General features: G+C 42.3%; 1 protein-coding gene across 2 annotated transcripts in view; it reads right to left on the bottom strand.

Moving 5' to 3' along the window:
• Nucleotides 1-15,884, bottom strand: part of LOC136432224 (latent-transforming growth factor beta-binding protein 1-like) — a 49,500-nt gene that overhangs the window by 22,839 nt on the left and 10,777 nt on the right. For both annotated transcript variants that reach the window (XM_066423283.1, XM_066423285.1), the window contains exons 4-9: nucleotides 12,975-13,208; nucleotides 12,448-12,507; nucleotides 8,471-8,596; nucleotides 6,850-7,002; nucleotides 5,932-6,027; nucleotides 346-477 (exon numbers count right to left, since the gene is read on the bottom strand). In XM_066423283.1, the coding sequence (XP_066279380.1) occupies nucleotides 346-477; nucleotides 5,932-6,027; nucleotides 6,850-7,002; nucleotides 8,471-8,596; nucleotides 12,448-12,507; nucleotides 12,975-13,208 (801 nt within the window). The remainder of the gene's footprint in view (nucleotides 1-345; nucleotides 478-5,931; nucleotides 6,028-6,849; nucleotides 7,003-8,470; nucleotides 8,597-12,447; nucleotides 12,508-12,974; nucleotides 13,209-15,884) is intronic.

The following is a 15,884-nucleotide window of genomic DNA, read 5'->3' as shown; positions in this document are numbered from 1 at the left end:
GGATCCACGGTAACTTACTTTTATGGATCTTCCGAATTAAGTCTCTACTTATATACTGTACAAACACATATAGTGTACATGACCTAAGTATACACCAAATTGAAGGAAAACAACTCTGCTCTACGATATACTACTATCACAGCGAGGATTAGTTATGTGCCAACTGGCACGAGGAGAGCACTCCCCACGCCTGGTCTCATTAACCCTAGCCAGGTTCAGTCTCGTAACCTTTCAATGACAAACCTAATGAAAAACAGTTTACCAAGCAAAGACGGTGATTGCTTGGGAAGGTTTTCATGCTGAGAACCACTGAAATGCCAAAGTCTATATCTATCCATCTCTCACCTACGCATCTCGTCCTTGAGCCCTCCAGTCGGTAGCCCGGGTTGCAGAGGCAGTAGTAGGAACCGATGGTGTTGAAACATCTTCCGTGCTGGCAGATGTTCACTATAGTCGAACACTCGTCAAAGTCCACCACTGTTAGATTGAAAAAACACACTCCTTACATCACATCGTTTCCACCAAGTGCTATAGGAGCATCCTCATAAGATAGCTTTAGACAACGCTTACAGTTCGATCATGGTGCAAATGTTAGGTGTGACAGGTCGATCGTTCAGTGTGATATAACCAGCTGCTTCCGCGCCGCGTGCCTGGGAACCTGGTGTGTTACGCCGGATACACAGATACAGATACAGTTGTACACAACATACAAAGATATATGTCATGCAAGTATGAACATCCAGATTGTTGATCAATCATTTCTTGTGTGATGATTGCTTAAGCCATAGACAAGACCTGAGGAGAGTGTTCTGGTTCGGCTGATGATATTTTTCTGAATCCAAGAACGTAATTGTATTGGCAACTTAACCTTGAACCTGGACTAGACAGCAGTTGCATTACAAAGCACCAACATTTTGATCCCCCCCCCCCCCGAGTACCCTTCTGATCAATTACAGCCAGGTGTAAAATGTTATATCGCGAACAACCATTGGACAAAGTTCAACTTGGCGGCTTTTAAGAAACCTTGGGTTTAGCTTTTTTGTTTCTGGATACTTGTTTGTTAACTTATAGCCTTAGTAACTGTATTTTCCACTTGCTTTGGGTCAAAAATGGACTTAAGACTTGAAAAAAACTCCCGTCCGGGTGAATGGTGTAAATCACCGTATGGCTGATACGAGACGGAGGTTCGCCAGGCCTCCATCCGGGTGATTTGTAGTGAATCACCAACTCAAGACAGAAGTATTTGGACCATCGCACACCGGGGCATACCCCTACTCTTTTTAGAAAGGTGTGGTGGGTTCTTTTACGTGTGCAGGTTACCATAATAACTGTCAGAGAATTCAAACTTTTTTCCGTACTGTTTTTTCTATGAACAATATCAAACCATGCAGAATGGCCCAGGTATCTATCAAAAAGTCACATAATCCAATGAAGTTTTAATCAGATAAGATCCCTTGGATCAAGACAATGCTTATCTACAACTTTCAGTTTGGAGGAAGTCAACCCTGTTCAAATTTTCAAACTGTCAAATCGACCCTGTCAACGTTGTGTTAGAGTGTCTAAATGGATATAAATTTCCAATGTCTTCCCCACATTAGCCTCAGGTAGTTGTGTGTCTAGAAATATGACTTGGGATTTTTTGCATCTTCTTGTTGTTGTAACCAGCATAGACTGGGGCTCTGTAGAACAGTACGTAGCTAGCCAATGTCTCAAACTAAATTGCAAGCCAGTGTTTCATTACTTTATTTCTTGGCTAACTGTCCTTCAAGCTAACTTCTTTACGTGTAGCCATACTTCAAATTCTTATATGTTATCTATAGATTTCAAACATGACTTGAAGAGTAACTTGTACATGGCAAACTTTCTCAGCCAGGCCTCCACTGATGTGCACTGTACGGCTGCCAGACGCATACTGAAGCTCTTAGTTTATATTATCCCGTATTTATATAGTTTTACTGGGGTCTTTAAGTGCTCGAGTAGTGTTAAAGGCACAACGTCGGGGCGCATGTCCAGACATGTTTGGGGGCAGCCCGGGATTGAACTCGGGTCCACTTATTTGACAGTCGAATGTTCTATCCATTACGCCACACGACGCCACGTTACGTAATGAGTAGCGCTACGTTAAGGCCCTGTCACACTTGTGCGTATATACAAGTGCGTATGAGGTGCGCACGAACATTTTTATCTCCATGAAAAATGGAGATATAGTTTTGGGTGTGTCTGTGTGTCTGTCTGTTTGTTTGTGTTTCCGCACCACTCCAGTCAGCATAACTCAGGAACCTCTTGATGGATTACGATGATATTTGGTATGTGGGCAGGTGTTGTGAAGCCGAAATTCAAGGTCGATTTTGGGCCCCCTGGTATGTGACCTTGGTACTGCACCAGAAATTCCATTTTTGTATCTCTTGACCTGGACATGCTATGGTCTTGATTTTTTGGTGGCAGATAGCTTGTGGTGTAATAAAGACGTGGGTTGGGTTTGGGCCCCCTAGCAGCTTGCTCTGGAACTGCAGTGGCGTTATCTTGAAAATCTTCTAAGGAGAATAACTCAGCAAAGGAACGATGGATTTCCATGATATTTAGTATACAGGTAGCTTAGACAGAGATGTACATAATGAAGTACAAATTATGTTATTTAGGACTTAATTTGCATAACTAATGAGAAAAATCTATATTTTAAATGTTTTCCATTATCAGACTCAAATACATGTAATGTATGTAGTTAATGGAAAGTGGATTATCAACAGATACCAATTATGCAAATATATTCCTTATTTGCATAATTAATGCACAACGCCATATCTCATCTAATTGGAAAATTATAGGACTGTCAATATGATACTTAGATTGCAGGTAGCAGGTGGAGCATCAACAGATACCAATTATGCAAATACATGCCTAATTTGAATAATTAATGCAAAACACCATAATTCATCTAATTGGAAAATTATAGGACTGTTAATATTGCAACATGTGTAAGTTAGATAAAGGTGTTTGTGACCAAGCATATATTATGCAAATGTATAAGTCATTTGCATGAATAGGATTGTTCATGGAGATATGAGGTCGTGGAACTCTTGTTTTTTTGGTTTATGTAAAGTTTGCAGGGAAGAGGCTGTTTTCTACGTTGACCCACCGTTGTGCTGCCTAGTCATCGGACCAAAGAAATAATTTATTCGGCGGCAAGCTTAACCTAAACCAATTTTTCTTTTCAATACGCAACTCATGCGGACTTGCATATACGCACAAGTGTGACAGGGCCCTTACATACGTTACCATTTGAAATGTCACAATACAGTGGCTGAAATATAGTACCAGGTTTACAAGCCTGTGAATAAAGTGTACGTCGTCTTTCCGACCTTGGGAAAATAGCGTGCAAAGCAGTGGTATAATCATGTTAAAACTAACAAGATCTGTTGGTCCTAATGATGAGAGACCCTGCAGGTGTGCCTCAGTGCTATGTTCTGAACGACTAACAGGCTATTGTGCCAGGGGCACATGGACTCAGCTTTCTGTCAATCTTAATTAAAGTTACTGCACAGCTTGAGTACCTGGTGACAATGACTGTCACACCGAGACATCTATGAATAGTCTGATTCTAATCTGTGGAGAATAGTTTCCAATCACTTGATTGAACTTTGGGCGCATGTACAAGCCTTCACGATCAACTAATTGTCAGTAGATATCAAGGTGCAAGACTCCGTTGCGCTTCTCCGCTATTTTCTTGCCGAAGGATTTCATTCGGCCGATGGCAATGAGATTTGCAATGTCACCAAACTTTATAAGGAAGCAGTAATCCAAGACTATTGGTCCACAGCATGCGACATCGTATATCCAAAATTCGAACAAACGCCAGGATAGGCTGTTAACTAGCAGTTTGGCAATCAGTACCTAACAGCCTTGTTTGTTTTTTCTCCCAACAGTACACTCTGTCACATACGATTCCACTCTCACGAACCACAAGGCATTCCAGACTCGATTATCAAACTTCAGAATCAAAGCCTCAGATCAAGAGTGCCCGGTCCATCATATCTCTCATACTGATTTGATTATATGGATGACATCTCATGGACGCTGCAAAATTGATACCAGCGTTAATGCGTACAAAAAATTAAAAGTTGGGCAAAAACAAAGTTACCTTCGTTGTGAAATCTAAGTGGTCAGGGTGGTTTTAAATATGACAGAACTTATTAAATAGAACACAGTAGGAAAAAATAGTGATTTTTTTCTTCAAATTTTCTTGGAAGACTTTGGAAAATTTGGATTAGGGCTCGAAATATATCTTGGGCAAGGAGTAAGTTTACGCCAAAATCAGCACGTAATACGATAGGTAAAGAGGCATTGAATGGCTATAGTATTCGTTTTCCGATATTTTTTGCACACTACGGCATATATTTGCTCATTCTGAAGCTTCTTGGTACAATTTTCAGTATGGTTGCAAACTGTTTGTTAGGAATGGGCTAAGATTGATGCGTGCGCGCATGTCATCCATATAATTAAGTCAGCGTGGCCTTAGTTTTTTTCCCGATGACGGGAGAATACACCTGCAAGACGTTATCAACTAAAGAAAGATAGCCACCTTGTAAGGCTTCTCTACGACCTTGACTTTTAGTTGATCTTTCACCTAGAGCATAATGGCTTCTGTAAGATGACAACATTAATCAACTCGCTTCTCTGACCCGTGTCATCTCCAAAACTACATACGTACCCTTTAGTTGACATCAGCTGATGTCCTCTAGATGAACTCTATTTTCCGGTAGCTTCAGACAATTAGTTCTTCAAGGTGGAAACAATTTGCGTGAAACCCGTGATGCAGACGATGTCACGGGGTGCCAAAAGGTGTCGGGGAGGAAGGGAAATAGTTGACAGACTTGTTAGCAAAGTAGGCCGCGACCCAATCTTGGTAACGTGTCAAGTAGCTCCTTCTGAAGTTAAGTGATCCTTATATTGTTCCCACTCTCATGCGACTGAGAATCGCACATAAGAATGTCGCAGGTTTTTGCTTGTTCATTCAGACCCTTGCAGTGCCTATAAAGCTACAATGTAGTTCCCTTGCTGTTTCAGTAGCAGGGTATATTTTTTGGGTTGCTAGCCCCCTCGAACATGGCACCGTCTTTTACCTCCCGGCTTCCGAAAGACGGGTGCCGCCCCTCTGACATTATCAACTATCAGTAGTGTTTGGTATTTTTGCAGAATCGTTATATGCCAATTAGATGTGTATAGCATATGATAATGATAATCTAAAGCTCCGTGAAAAAACGACCAAACGTAAAATGCTTTGGTTAACGCAACGCTACCAGTTATCGTGCGCTACCAGTTGTCGTCTACTTTGGGTCATGTCCACATGCCGAGTTGTGTTTTGCCAAAGCTAGTTCTCATGAGCACTAGCACTAAAGAACGGCATAAGTACGGCCTGAGTCATGACTCGTCTTTATACAAAACAATGAAATAGGTTTACGTCCAGCAACATAACAGAATAAACTATGAACCAGTAACAGCAAGTTGCATGGAAGCGTCATGCATGATGCATTTCATAGGCAATTCGACACCGCGTAATTCATCATGTTTTTCTAACTTACACGATATCTATCAAAAGTAGCCGACGTTAACCATTCCTTTGACATTCAAACTAGCCATGGCGATTTGAGGTTGAAAACTCATACTACATGTAGAAGGTTTGATATAACCCAGCGACCCCCGCACCAATGGAAGTGGACGATAATCGGAGTAACACAATTCTTCATCATAGACCTCAGCATAAATACATGCTCGCACGGCGTTAAACAGGCGGAGAAAAAACTACAGACCATGCATTTTCTTTTAAGAAGAGTTGATATTTCTTTCCATGGTTAAACATTTCGCTCTGTCCGTGCAGTTTTAAAAGAAATACGTTTTTGGTAAATTGGACGATAATTGGTAAGGTTATGTTACCTTGATCTGTTCTGGTCTGTTCGTCTGTCCGCCCACCGACGTACCTTGTTCTCCTCTGAAAGCCCAGGCCTCCAGGACACAGCCATTTGAAGTTTTCTGACGTGAACAGAAAACGACAGGCAACAATGTGTAGTAAACTGCAAATTGTATTTTCTATCTTTGAATGGCTTCAAATTTTTCTCCAGCACGCAGAACATGTAAAACTCCTCAGTGCATAGTTTCATCAGGTTGGCAGTCACTGGATGACAAAATTCTTTAATTTTTAGATTAAAACCAAGTGTTTTAATCACACCGACGTTTCGGCGACCATCTGTCACTGTCCTCAGGGCAGTGAATTCTGATTGGTATACTTTACGTTTCTAGAATAAAACGTTTGGGACCGCATCTGTAAGCAGCGACACCTATAGCTGCAGTGAAAAGTGTAGCAGTCAGCGGCATCGCCCCGTGGCCACTGAAACGTCGGTGTGAATAAAACATTCGGTTGTGTACAGATAATTCTGTTATCCATGTCAAACCCCTGTTGTCGTTTCGTCTCTTATGACCTCTGAGGCAGCTTACCCCTACATGAAACTCGGCTGCACAAGACATATTATAATCTAACCGTGGAAACATGTGATTTCTGGTTGAAAGATTATCAAACACAACCCGGCGTTTATCAATCAGAATCGCTATTTTAGACTTACGTTATACAACAAGGACGTACTCGTACGTGCGCAAGGAATGTCAATCGCGTTTTACTTGGATGGCATAATGAGTCTGTCGGGACATGTGCCATAACGTTACACGGAACACTAATCGATATCATAGGAACACTAATCTGTCGTTTCTTCACTGTAGCATTCCCGACCGTTGTGACAACGCTGCATTTGATTTCACATATCTGAATGCTGTTTGACTGAGATGATAAACTCTACTCACGTGAGTTGGGATCGGGGCATCTCTCGCACCGAGCCCCCCAGCTCTCTCCGATGGTGCAACAGCACACGTGTTTGGTGATGGCCAGTCCGGTCAGGTCTACTCCACACTGCCCTCTGTTTGACATCTCTTTGTAACAGCGTCCCCGCATTTCCGCTGTTATAAGAAGCAAAAAAATGTCACCAGCACGATTTCAATTGTATCATCAAAGATATGTTATTTTTCCTGAATACATGACGACTGTGAGAAGTCATCGAGTTTTCCTCACACATGTAAGAGGTCAGATATAGACATAGATTTTGTCAAACAGTGTACATACCGTATATACCGATATTGATCATGCCAGGTAGCTTTTTTGCTTTACAAAGTTGCTTTTTATCACATATATTACGCTTGTTAACCCAGGCCGTTTTCACTTTGCTTAATCTGTATTAGTACCTTTTAAATCGTGTTTTGCAAACGCCTATACGGTTGTTCATTGCAACCAAGTTGTATTGTATGATGTATATTGTTCAGTTAAAGGCTAGCTCTTTGTAATAGCCTCCGGCTAGTTGGATAGCCCTGGCTGTAAAATCAATCCATGCTCTTGGTAGCCGATGGATTTTTCATTGCTTTGACGGTGACTGGGATATGTTGTTCTTCGGTGCCCTGACCTAACCATGCAACCTTACACCCATGTAACCATGTCACATATGGCGTCTTTGCAACCATATCATTGTGCAAGGAAACTTTTACTAAGGTGCTTTCATTGCCCACGATGGACTCTCGAAGATGCTCTACTTCGGGAGGCATACAATACTGTTCTAGTCGGAGAACATGATTGGATTGTCCACGTGAAAATTATCCTCAACTACAACGGCTTTGGACATATATGGCTGAACCCGAAGTCTTCTCAGTTACGACAACGTCTACAAGATTTTAAAGTAGAAAATTGGTATTGTGCTATTCAAAACAATTCCAAACTTTCCTTTCTTTCTCTCTTGAACAAGTATTAAAAGCAAAAAAATTACCTCTCAAACATAAAGAGACTTGACGTACGTAGGGCAATCACAAAACTCACAAATTAAGAATAGAAACCGGGAGATTCCAAAAGTTCCTATCGACCAGAGTGTCCATTTTGTCCAAAGTTGATTGAAGACGAATATCACTTTTTGATTGTATGTCCGAAATATTCTGATGTACGTAATTCACTATGTACACGGCTATCATCTTATATACCAGAATATATCTAAATGAACTTAAATAGCAATTCTAACTACATATTGACATAACGTTTTAACAACCCCTGCATGGTTTACATAGGAAAATATATCAAAGAATGTCTAGACGTTAGAAATTCTTTCAATGATTGTAAAAGCTCATGATCCCATACTATACACTCTTATATTAGGTAGATTCGCCTTATAGAACTTTACTTAAGTACCAGTAGATGTCATACTTTGTACCTTGTACAATTGTTGTGCAATAAAGTTATTACTATTCATGGAAAAAGTCACAGTGCCTCCGATACTGAGTGTTCACTATTTCCCAATTGAATAAAATTGAAAAAAATGTTTTGCTGAATGATGGCGTTTCGAGGACATCTTAAACTCATTTGCCTCTATAAGGAACAGGAGCTACACACCGATACATCTGGTGCCGGTCGCGTCCAACATGTAGCCCACACGACAGCTGCAGTGGAAACTGCCCGGGTTGTTCGTACACCGCCCGTTCTCACACAGCCCTGGGAACGCCTTGCATTCATCAATGTCTGAAAATGATATTCAACAACATCACACCAGGATCTGTTGTGTGTTTTTTTCGCGGGAATTGAATCTTGAATAAAGAAGTGGAAATGAGATTTTACCAGTGTTTTAAAGCCATACACAAGACCAGCAGAGAGTTTTCTGGTTCGATTTGATATTATTTTTCTGAACCCAAGAACGTAATTGTATTGGCAACTTGACCTTAAACCTGTATTAGGCAGCAGTTGCATTATACAGCCTCAACATTCTATAACCCCCCGAGTACCCTTCATATCAATTACAGCCAGGTGTAACATGTTATATCGCGAACAACCATGGGAAAAACGTCAACTTGGCGACTCTTAAGAAACCTTGGGCAATGTGTTTCTGGATACTTGTTTGTCAGCTTATAGCCTTAGTAACTGTATTTTCCACTTGCTTTGGGTCAAAAATGGACTTTGATCTTTGTCAATCATCCCATTGAAACCCATACTTAAGACTTGAAAAAAAAGGCCCTCACAAAAATTGGCGCCTGTTAGGAAATCTAGGTCCGATCCGATGTTGAAAGTACTGTTTGTAGCGTTTGTGTGAATAGATGTTCATCAATTTCCACCCTTAGCAACTTACTTCTTCTATTGCGTTGACCCAAAAATTGATTAGGAACTTCAGCAATTAAGGGATGGTGGCCGGCATCATGCATCACACCCCATGGGTCATCATGAAGGGACACCACTCAATTCCTGGATTATAAATGGTTCATTTATTTGTCCATTCGTTAATAATGTTTACAAATTTGGTCGATTTTGTATTCATAAAGATGTGGTTTCTTACAAATAACACCCACTTGTGGGGTTGTGTATGCCTTAAAGTTTGCGGTTCAAACAATAGTAGTACAGTGATTAGTTTAAGTATGATATTGAAAATAACCCAATGATATCAGGCTAAAATCTGTTGTGTTTTTTTCGCGGTAGAAGGCCGGAAATGAGGTTTTCGCTGTGTTTTAGCTCGTGTTTGAAACAATTCTATGGTACAGTACAGTTCAATCGCGATTGAAGTATAATCGCGATTGTTCGATCCGATCGAACGCAAAGAAACTTTTGCGTTCACACTGCTTTTCGCCAAGTGGATTAAAGTACGCCGTGATCCGATCGCGATTGAAGCACGATTGAGGCACGCTTATTACTTGAGGTCATAGGTTGAGGTCAACGGTTTGGCGTCGCTTGCTACAAAATGGCGGGAGTCCACCAACTTTTGGAGAATGTTTTGTAGCCGTGGAAGGGAAGGCAATCGGCGGGCTATGATCGCGAGAAGGCGTGAACGACGAAGGCTTTTGTATATTAGCCTAGCTGTAATACAGGTAATGAACGCGGCAAGAGCTGTAGACAGGACAATCTGGGAGCGTGAACGAGGCGACGATTGGTGATTCCCACCCCCGGAACAAGCCGAAATACACGCCAATCGCGATGGAATGAATCGTAGTTGCGTTCACACTCAAAATTTGATAGGATTGGATTGGATCCGATCGCGATTGATCCTCCTCAAACTACCTCCGGAGGAGAAACAATCGCGATCGGATCGATCCAATCGCGATCGGGAGCGTTCACACTGAAAAAATCAATCGCGATCGGATCGATTCAATCGCGATTATACTTCAATCGCGATTGAAAAAAATGAGTGTGAACATCACAAATTCTTACCCAAAAGGCTTATTACAAGTAAAAGGGTCGTAAAAGGGCTCACAAGTTGTTGCTGCAATACACAACCGGATACAGCATATAGTACAGTTTGATACACTTCAAGGTTAGAAAAAAAGTTTGAGTCCCATGCCATTCACTTGTTTTCCTTTTCTGCTGTACACTCGACTCTGCTGTACACTTTGGCCATAGTGCCACCGCCACAAATTCTGACGCGCACAAATTTCTACTAGCGTCCTTTGCTGTAAACCTTCCGTTCAACTTATCGTATGACCCACTTTCAACTCACTCACAGAAGTAGATACGCTTGTGATAGAACAGTTTTATTCACTAATTCAAGGCTAGAAAACAACTTTGGGTCCCATTGATGTTTTCCTTCTGGTATACACTCGACAAGAACGATTTTGCCGTATGACATGGTGCCATCACCACAAACTCTGTGGGCACAGCTTTCTACAAACGCTATTTGCAGTAGGCTTTACCAGCCTCCGCGGGTCGCTGGGAAAATGGTAGAAATTGGCCAAATAGAGTCAATTGTATGATGGGAGTCGGCTACGGAGAGAGGGTCCAATATTGCTACGAATGTTACCCTCAATGGCCAAAGTCCCCCGGCAAATGTTCCCTATAGCCGGCGCGGTCAGTCTGGTAGAGACTAATTTGCAGTACTGAAAATGCCTTTAAATTTAATTTCGGGGATTTGATTTCGTAGTAGGGAGAAAATGGTCTGTAGTAATTTTTGGTTCGCGGTTGAAACGATAGGTTAGGCAGGCAGAAGACAGCAAACATTTTCGCGGTGTTTAAAGTTCGCGGTGAATAGGTTACCGCGAAAACCAAAAATATTCAACATTTGCAGTAGACTTATCGTCGTGAATTACCTATTCTCCAAGCAGGGGTTTCGGTCGAGTGGGATAGGAGTGTCCGGGACTTTTATCTCGTTCTGAACATGCTGTGGTTATGATTTTTTAGTGGCGGATAGCTCTTTCTTGGGAAAATGGGTCCTGTAGATTTGGACCCCCTAGCAACTTTTTTTTGGGACGGCAGCAGCTGATTTTGTCTCAAACTTTGAAAGAGAATAACGCAAGAAGGGGCTGACGGATCATCATAATTTTAGTGTAAAGATAGCTTAAGTGATGATTTACATAATTATATGCTTATTATGCAAATCCATATTTGATTTGCATAATTAATGAGGAAAGTTAATAAATGACATATGTAACTTAGAAAGAGATAAATATCGATAGATATCAATTATCAAAATTACTACTTAATTTGCATAATTAATGACATAATACTATAAATCCATAATGGTAAATGATGGGGTTCTTATTCTTTCACCATTTGGAAGTTAAGTAAATGTGGCCACTATTGGACACAAATTTTGCATTTGCATTTGCATGATTTATGAGGAATTGGTACGATATCCCTTTTTGTGAAAACAAGACTTTCTTACTAGTATACTGGACAACTTGTGTTATTTGGGTAGAGAAGGTGATCAACTGATATGATTTATGCGAGGTCCTTATTTGCATGTGGGTTAAAAAATTAAAACATTAACAGAGACCACTGTCGCCATGGCAACATCTTTTATGTTGCCAATCTTGCTAACGTTTCTCTCCCTTGAGAAAGAAGGAAGGGAACGTTAAAAATCCCGGCGGACACTCCTACCCCACTCGACCGAAACTTCTGCTTGGAGAATATGAATTACCATTGTTGGCCCACTTTCGGTGCCCTTCAGGTATCACCTCTGTACACATATTCTACACACACAACAAATCTCAGAAGTACTCCCCCTTGCTCTTGTTGAATGAAAGGAATCACAGCCGTGAACTGTGGCAACTCTTATGACCCTTTCTTTTTATCTCTCACTTCCGTGACATTTTAACGCTAGTCCTATCTACTTCTGCTACACAGACCATAACATCAGAGCGGATGTTATAGTTTTGAAATTGTGCTCGTTGGTGGTCCTGGCCCAAGTGGTTTCCAAACAACTGTCTCTTACCACTCATTCCCTTCCGGGACGATTCATCTTGCTTTCTTGAACCAACCAGAGGGCTTGACAATCTATAGACGAGCCGTTAAAGCAGTGAAATGTGAATAAAGGCTTTATCGTTCAGTGAATAAAACTAATAAATTCACCTCGGTATCTAGTGGTGCATACCGCAAGAAGGAAGGATATAAGTTACCAGCGCAAGCCCCTGTCGTCTGGTTCCTCTGATGACCGGCTGGGCAACCATCAACTTGTCCTGCCGGAAATAAACATGCTCCACGTAAATAACGTAAGGAGACGTGTGAATGTATAAATGTTTTGATAACATTTGCATAAATACTTAATCCGAAAGGTGCATGATAAATTGATCAGCAATAACGAATCAATTTGATTTATTGACAGAATAATTGATAGCAGGTTACAATATTGATACCAAGTTGACTGCAGTGTTCGAGCAATTTAGCCAGCACGTAACCTTACAGCGCAGTCACGTTCGTCGTAGGCCGCCGTACGATTTTTGATCTTTCAAGCAGGTTGTGACAGACCCAACCGCCGACTTGGAACTAAGACAGCCTTCTTCGTAACAAGACAGCAGAGTTTTCCTACGACGTATGTACTACTACTACTATCCCAAGAATTCCTTAGGTTTGCGATCGTACGACGATCGTGCGACGATTGTACGACGATGGCACGACGATCGTACGACGGTCGCAACATACATACCTAACATATGTGGACACATGAAGCAGGAGTCTCCCCAGCCTTTGCCGAACGTCTTGCAGCATTCCGCCTGCGTCACCCTCGCCTGTCCCCCGAGGGGATCCACGCACTGCCGACCCTTGATGTCCGCGTAGCACATCCCGCGCACGTTCTGCTGTCCCACCACGGTGACGCCTCCAGACAAGGAGCCCTCTCCTGCCAGGGGATCTGTGGACTGTTTGCCGAGCAGGCCGGAGCCTGAAGCAGATAGTGTTGAATATTGAGTTTATCAGAACAAAAATTTAGCGAACACTGTTGAGTTTTACAGAACAAAAATCTAGCAGACACTCGCCTCTGGCGAAACGCACCAGATTTGACTGAACAGTACAAGCTGCATATCTGGACAGATTTAATTGATCCACTCACACCGCCGGGATGAACTCTTTTCGATAAGTGTGGTGGGTTCTTTAAAAACGGTGGCAAAATGTGTAACGAAGGTATTCAATTGACTCATTTATTCATTCACCTAATATTTCCACGACCCTATTATACCTTTCCCGACTGATGTTAACCTTTCCGAGTGGCATATCATAAATGTTTCCCACTTATTATGCAAATAAGAACCTCATTTGCATGAATTATGTCAGTTGATCATCTCCTCTACTAGGACTCCCCAACTAACACGACTTGTTCAAAGTATGAGAGTCTTACCTTAGCAAAGAAGGCTATTGTAGCATTACCTCATAGATTATGTAAATCGGCTCCATGCAGTTCCAAACCTACATGACTTACTCTCCCTCACAAGAGCTAAATGTACAGTGTATCTACCACTTAAAAAAATCATAACCATAGCATGTCCAGAACACGAGATATCAAAACCGGAAGTTCCGCTGCAGTACCACAGAAAGCCGCTAAGGGGCCCAAAATCTAATCATTTTGAGGTCTCAAGATGACCTAGCCTGGAATCCAAACCTATTATAGCTCCCGAGTCTCCTCTCCGCAAATGCGGGAGCTTTGATAGGTTTGGATTCTAGGCTTCTACCTACCTACCTACCTACCTACCAAGTATGAAGACAATCCATTCAGGCAATTCTCCAGTTATCGTGTATACAGAAGGGCACACACACGAATGCTGTGCAAAACATAACCTTCTCGGCGAAGGTAACAAGATTTCTCTCCGATGTTTCCAACTAACGGGGAACAGCCAGATGAAAACTCAAACAAAGTTCGAACGCCGGTATGTCACATTTTGCAATTTACTACAAACGTCCTCACAACAACACCTAGGTGTCTGCTGAGATGAACTTGAGTAGACATGGCAAAGAACAACTTCCCCCTACCCGTCGTTCCTGCGTCTGTCGGGTTCCACAGAGGTCAGACTCAGACGAAACACGAGAACGCGGTTCTAGAAGCAGACCATGTGGTCCATGTTTGATATACTGTCGAGGTAAATTGTGAAGAGTAATTATGCTAGAGTCACATTTCCGAACCACTACCCAACCTGCAGGAACGAAAAATAGAAGTGTATACCAAGAAAAAGACACAAATTCTGCTCAGTTTAGTGTGCATTGCTGTCTTTTATATGGTACTTTTCGTTCCCGCAAATTGCGATTTTGAAAATCTGGCCCAAGCATCAAATGGTGCCCGTGAGCTGCTGCTAAATTTACTTTGACCGAGTTTCAGTAGTTCAAAGTAGTTGTTCCCAACGAATGTCCCTCGTGGGACGGGTTTGAGTTCACCGTTAACGCAGGCATTCGTTCGTAATTATAATCAGGTAAAGCTAAAGGTCCCATAGCCTTTTTTGAGGCCGTAGGGGTAGTGGGTTGATATCCACAGTGTCTGGGGCACGGTATTGGAAGGCGGAGCCCATCGCTCTCCTTCCACCGCCTTTTACTAGTATCTCCCAAACCAAAGTCAGGTACCCATTTTACACCTGGGTGAAGTAAGGAAAGTCGTGTTAAGTGCCTTTCCCAAGGACACGATGTCCAGCTAAGAATCGAACCCGTGACCTCTCGATCTCGTTTCCGAAAGCTTAGCCACTCGGACATTCGACGCCACGCTCGTAATTATAATCAGGTCAGACCTCTGCAGTTTCACGTGTCGTAAAGCCGGCGTCACAATTCATGCGAGCATCGGCCGATTTTGTAGATCGCCGGAAGCTCTCCGAATTTCAAATTCGCCCGAGCGTCGACCGTATTTTTCGCTGAAAACCTGCCCCGTCACAAATTGAACGGAGCTCGGGCGACGTCCATCGAACACTAATAATCATAAATCCCACATAAGACGGTACCATCTCTTGGACACGGACGAAGTCAGAATCAACTGACCTGGTAACAATCTCAAATCTGGACCAACTTTACTTTCTGAGTTGTGGCAAATCTGTAGGGCACGAGTGAAGTGGGTGGGCACACTGAAAATAATAACATAAACAGGGATTTTGTTATAGACCGATCCAAATACTAAAGTCAACAGATCAGTCGTTTAACCCCGATCCAAACATTTTCACCAAACGGAAATCGACCAAAGCTCGGGCGAACGCCGTCCGAGCTTCGGCCGACCCTTGATAAGCCTATCAACGCCCTGCCGACGCCTGGGCGTGCCTCGCCAGACAAACATAGATCTATAATGACTCAGTGGACTTTCAACTAGTCATTTTGTGGAGGAAAAACTCAGGAAGTCAAGTCAAGCCTCAAAAGTCAAGCCCCAGTTCATTGATATATAAATTGAAACATCCAAACTTATACCAAAAAAGGAACAGGAATAGGGGTGGGTACCGGTACCGTGTACCGGTACAAAACCGGTATTTTCTTATGGACCGGTCCAAAAAAACCGGTCCAGTTAAAAACAGTGGACCGGCCTATGGACCGATTAGACAATTCACAGTACCAGGCTACCAGCAGGCGGTAACACATAACCGGTCTAACTCAAAATAAG

This window comes from Branchiostoma lanceolatum, chromosome 4, assembly GCF_035083965.1.
Source record: "Branchiostoma lanceolatum isolate klBraLanc5 chromosome 4, klBraLanc5.hap2, whole genome shotgun sequence".
Taxonomy (NCBI): domain Eukaryota; kingdom Metazoa; phylum Chordata; class Leptocardii; order Amphioxiformes; family Branchiostomatidae; genus Branchiostoma; species Branchiostoma lanceolatum.
Note: the sequence above shows the minus strand (reverse complement) of the source record. Positions and strands in the feature narration are given on the sequence as shown.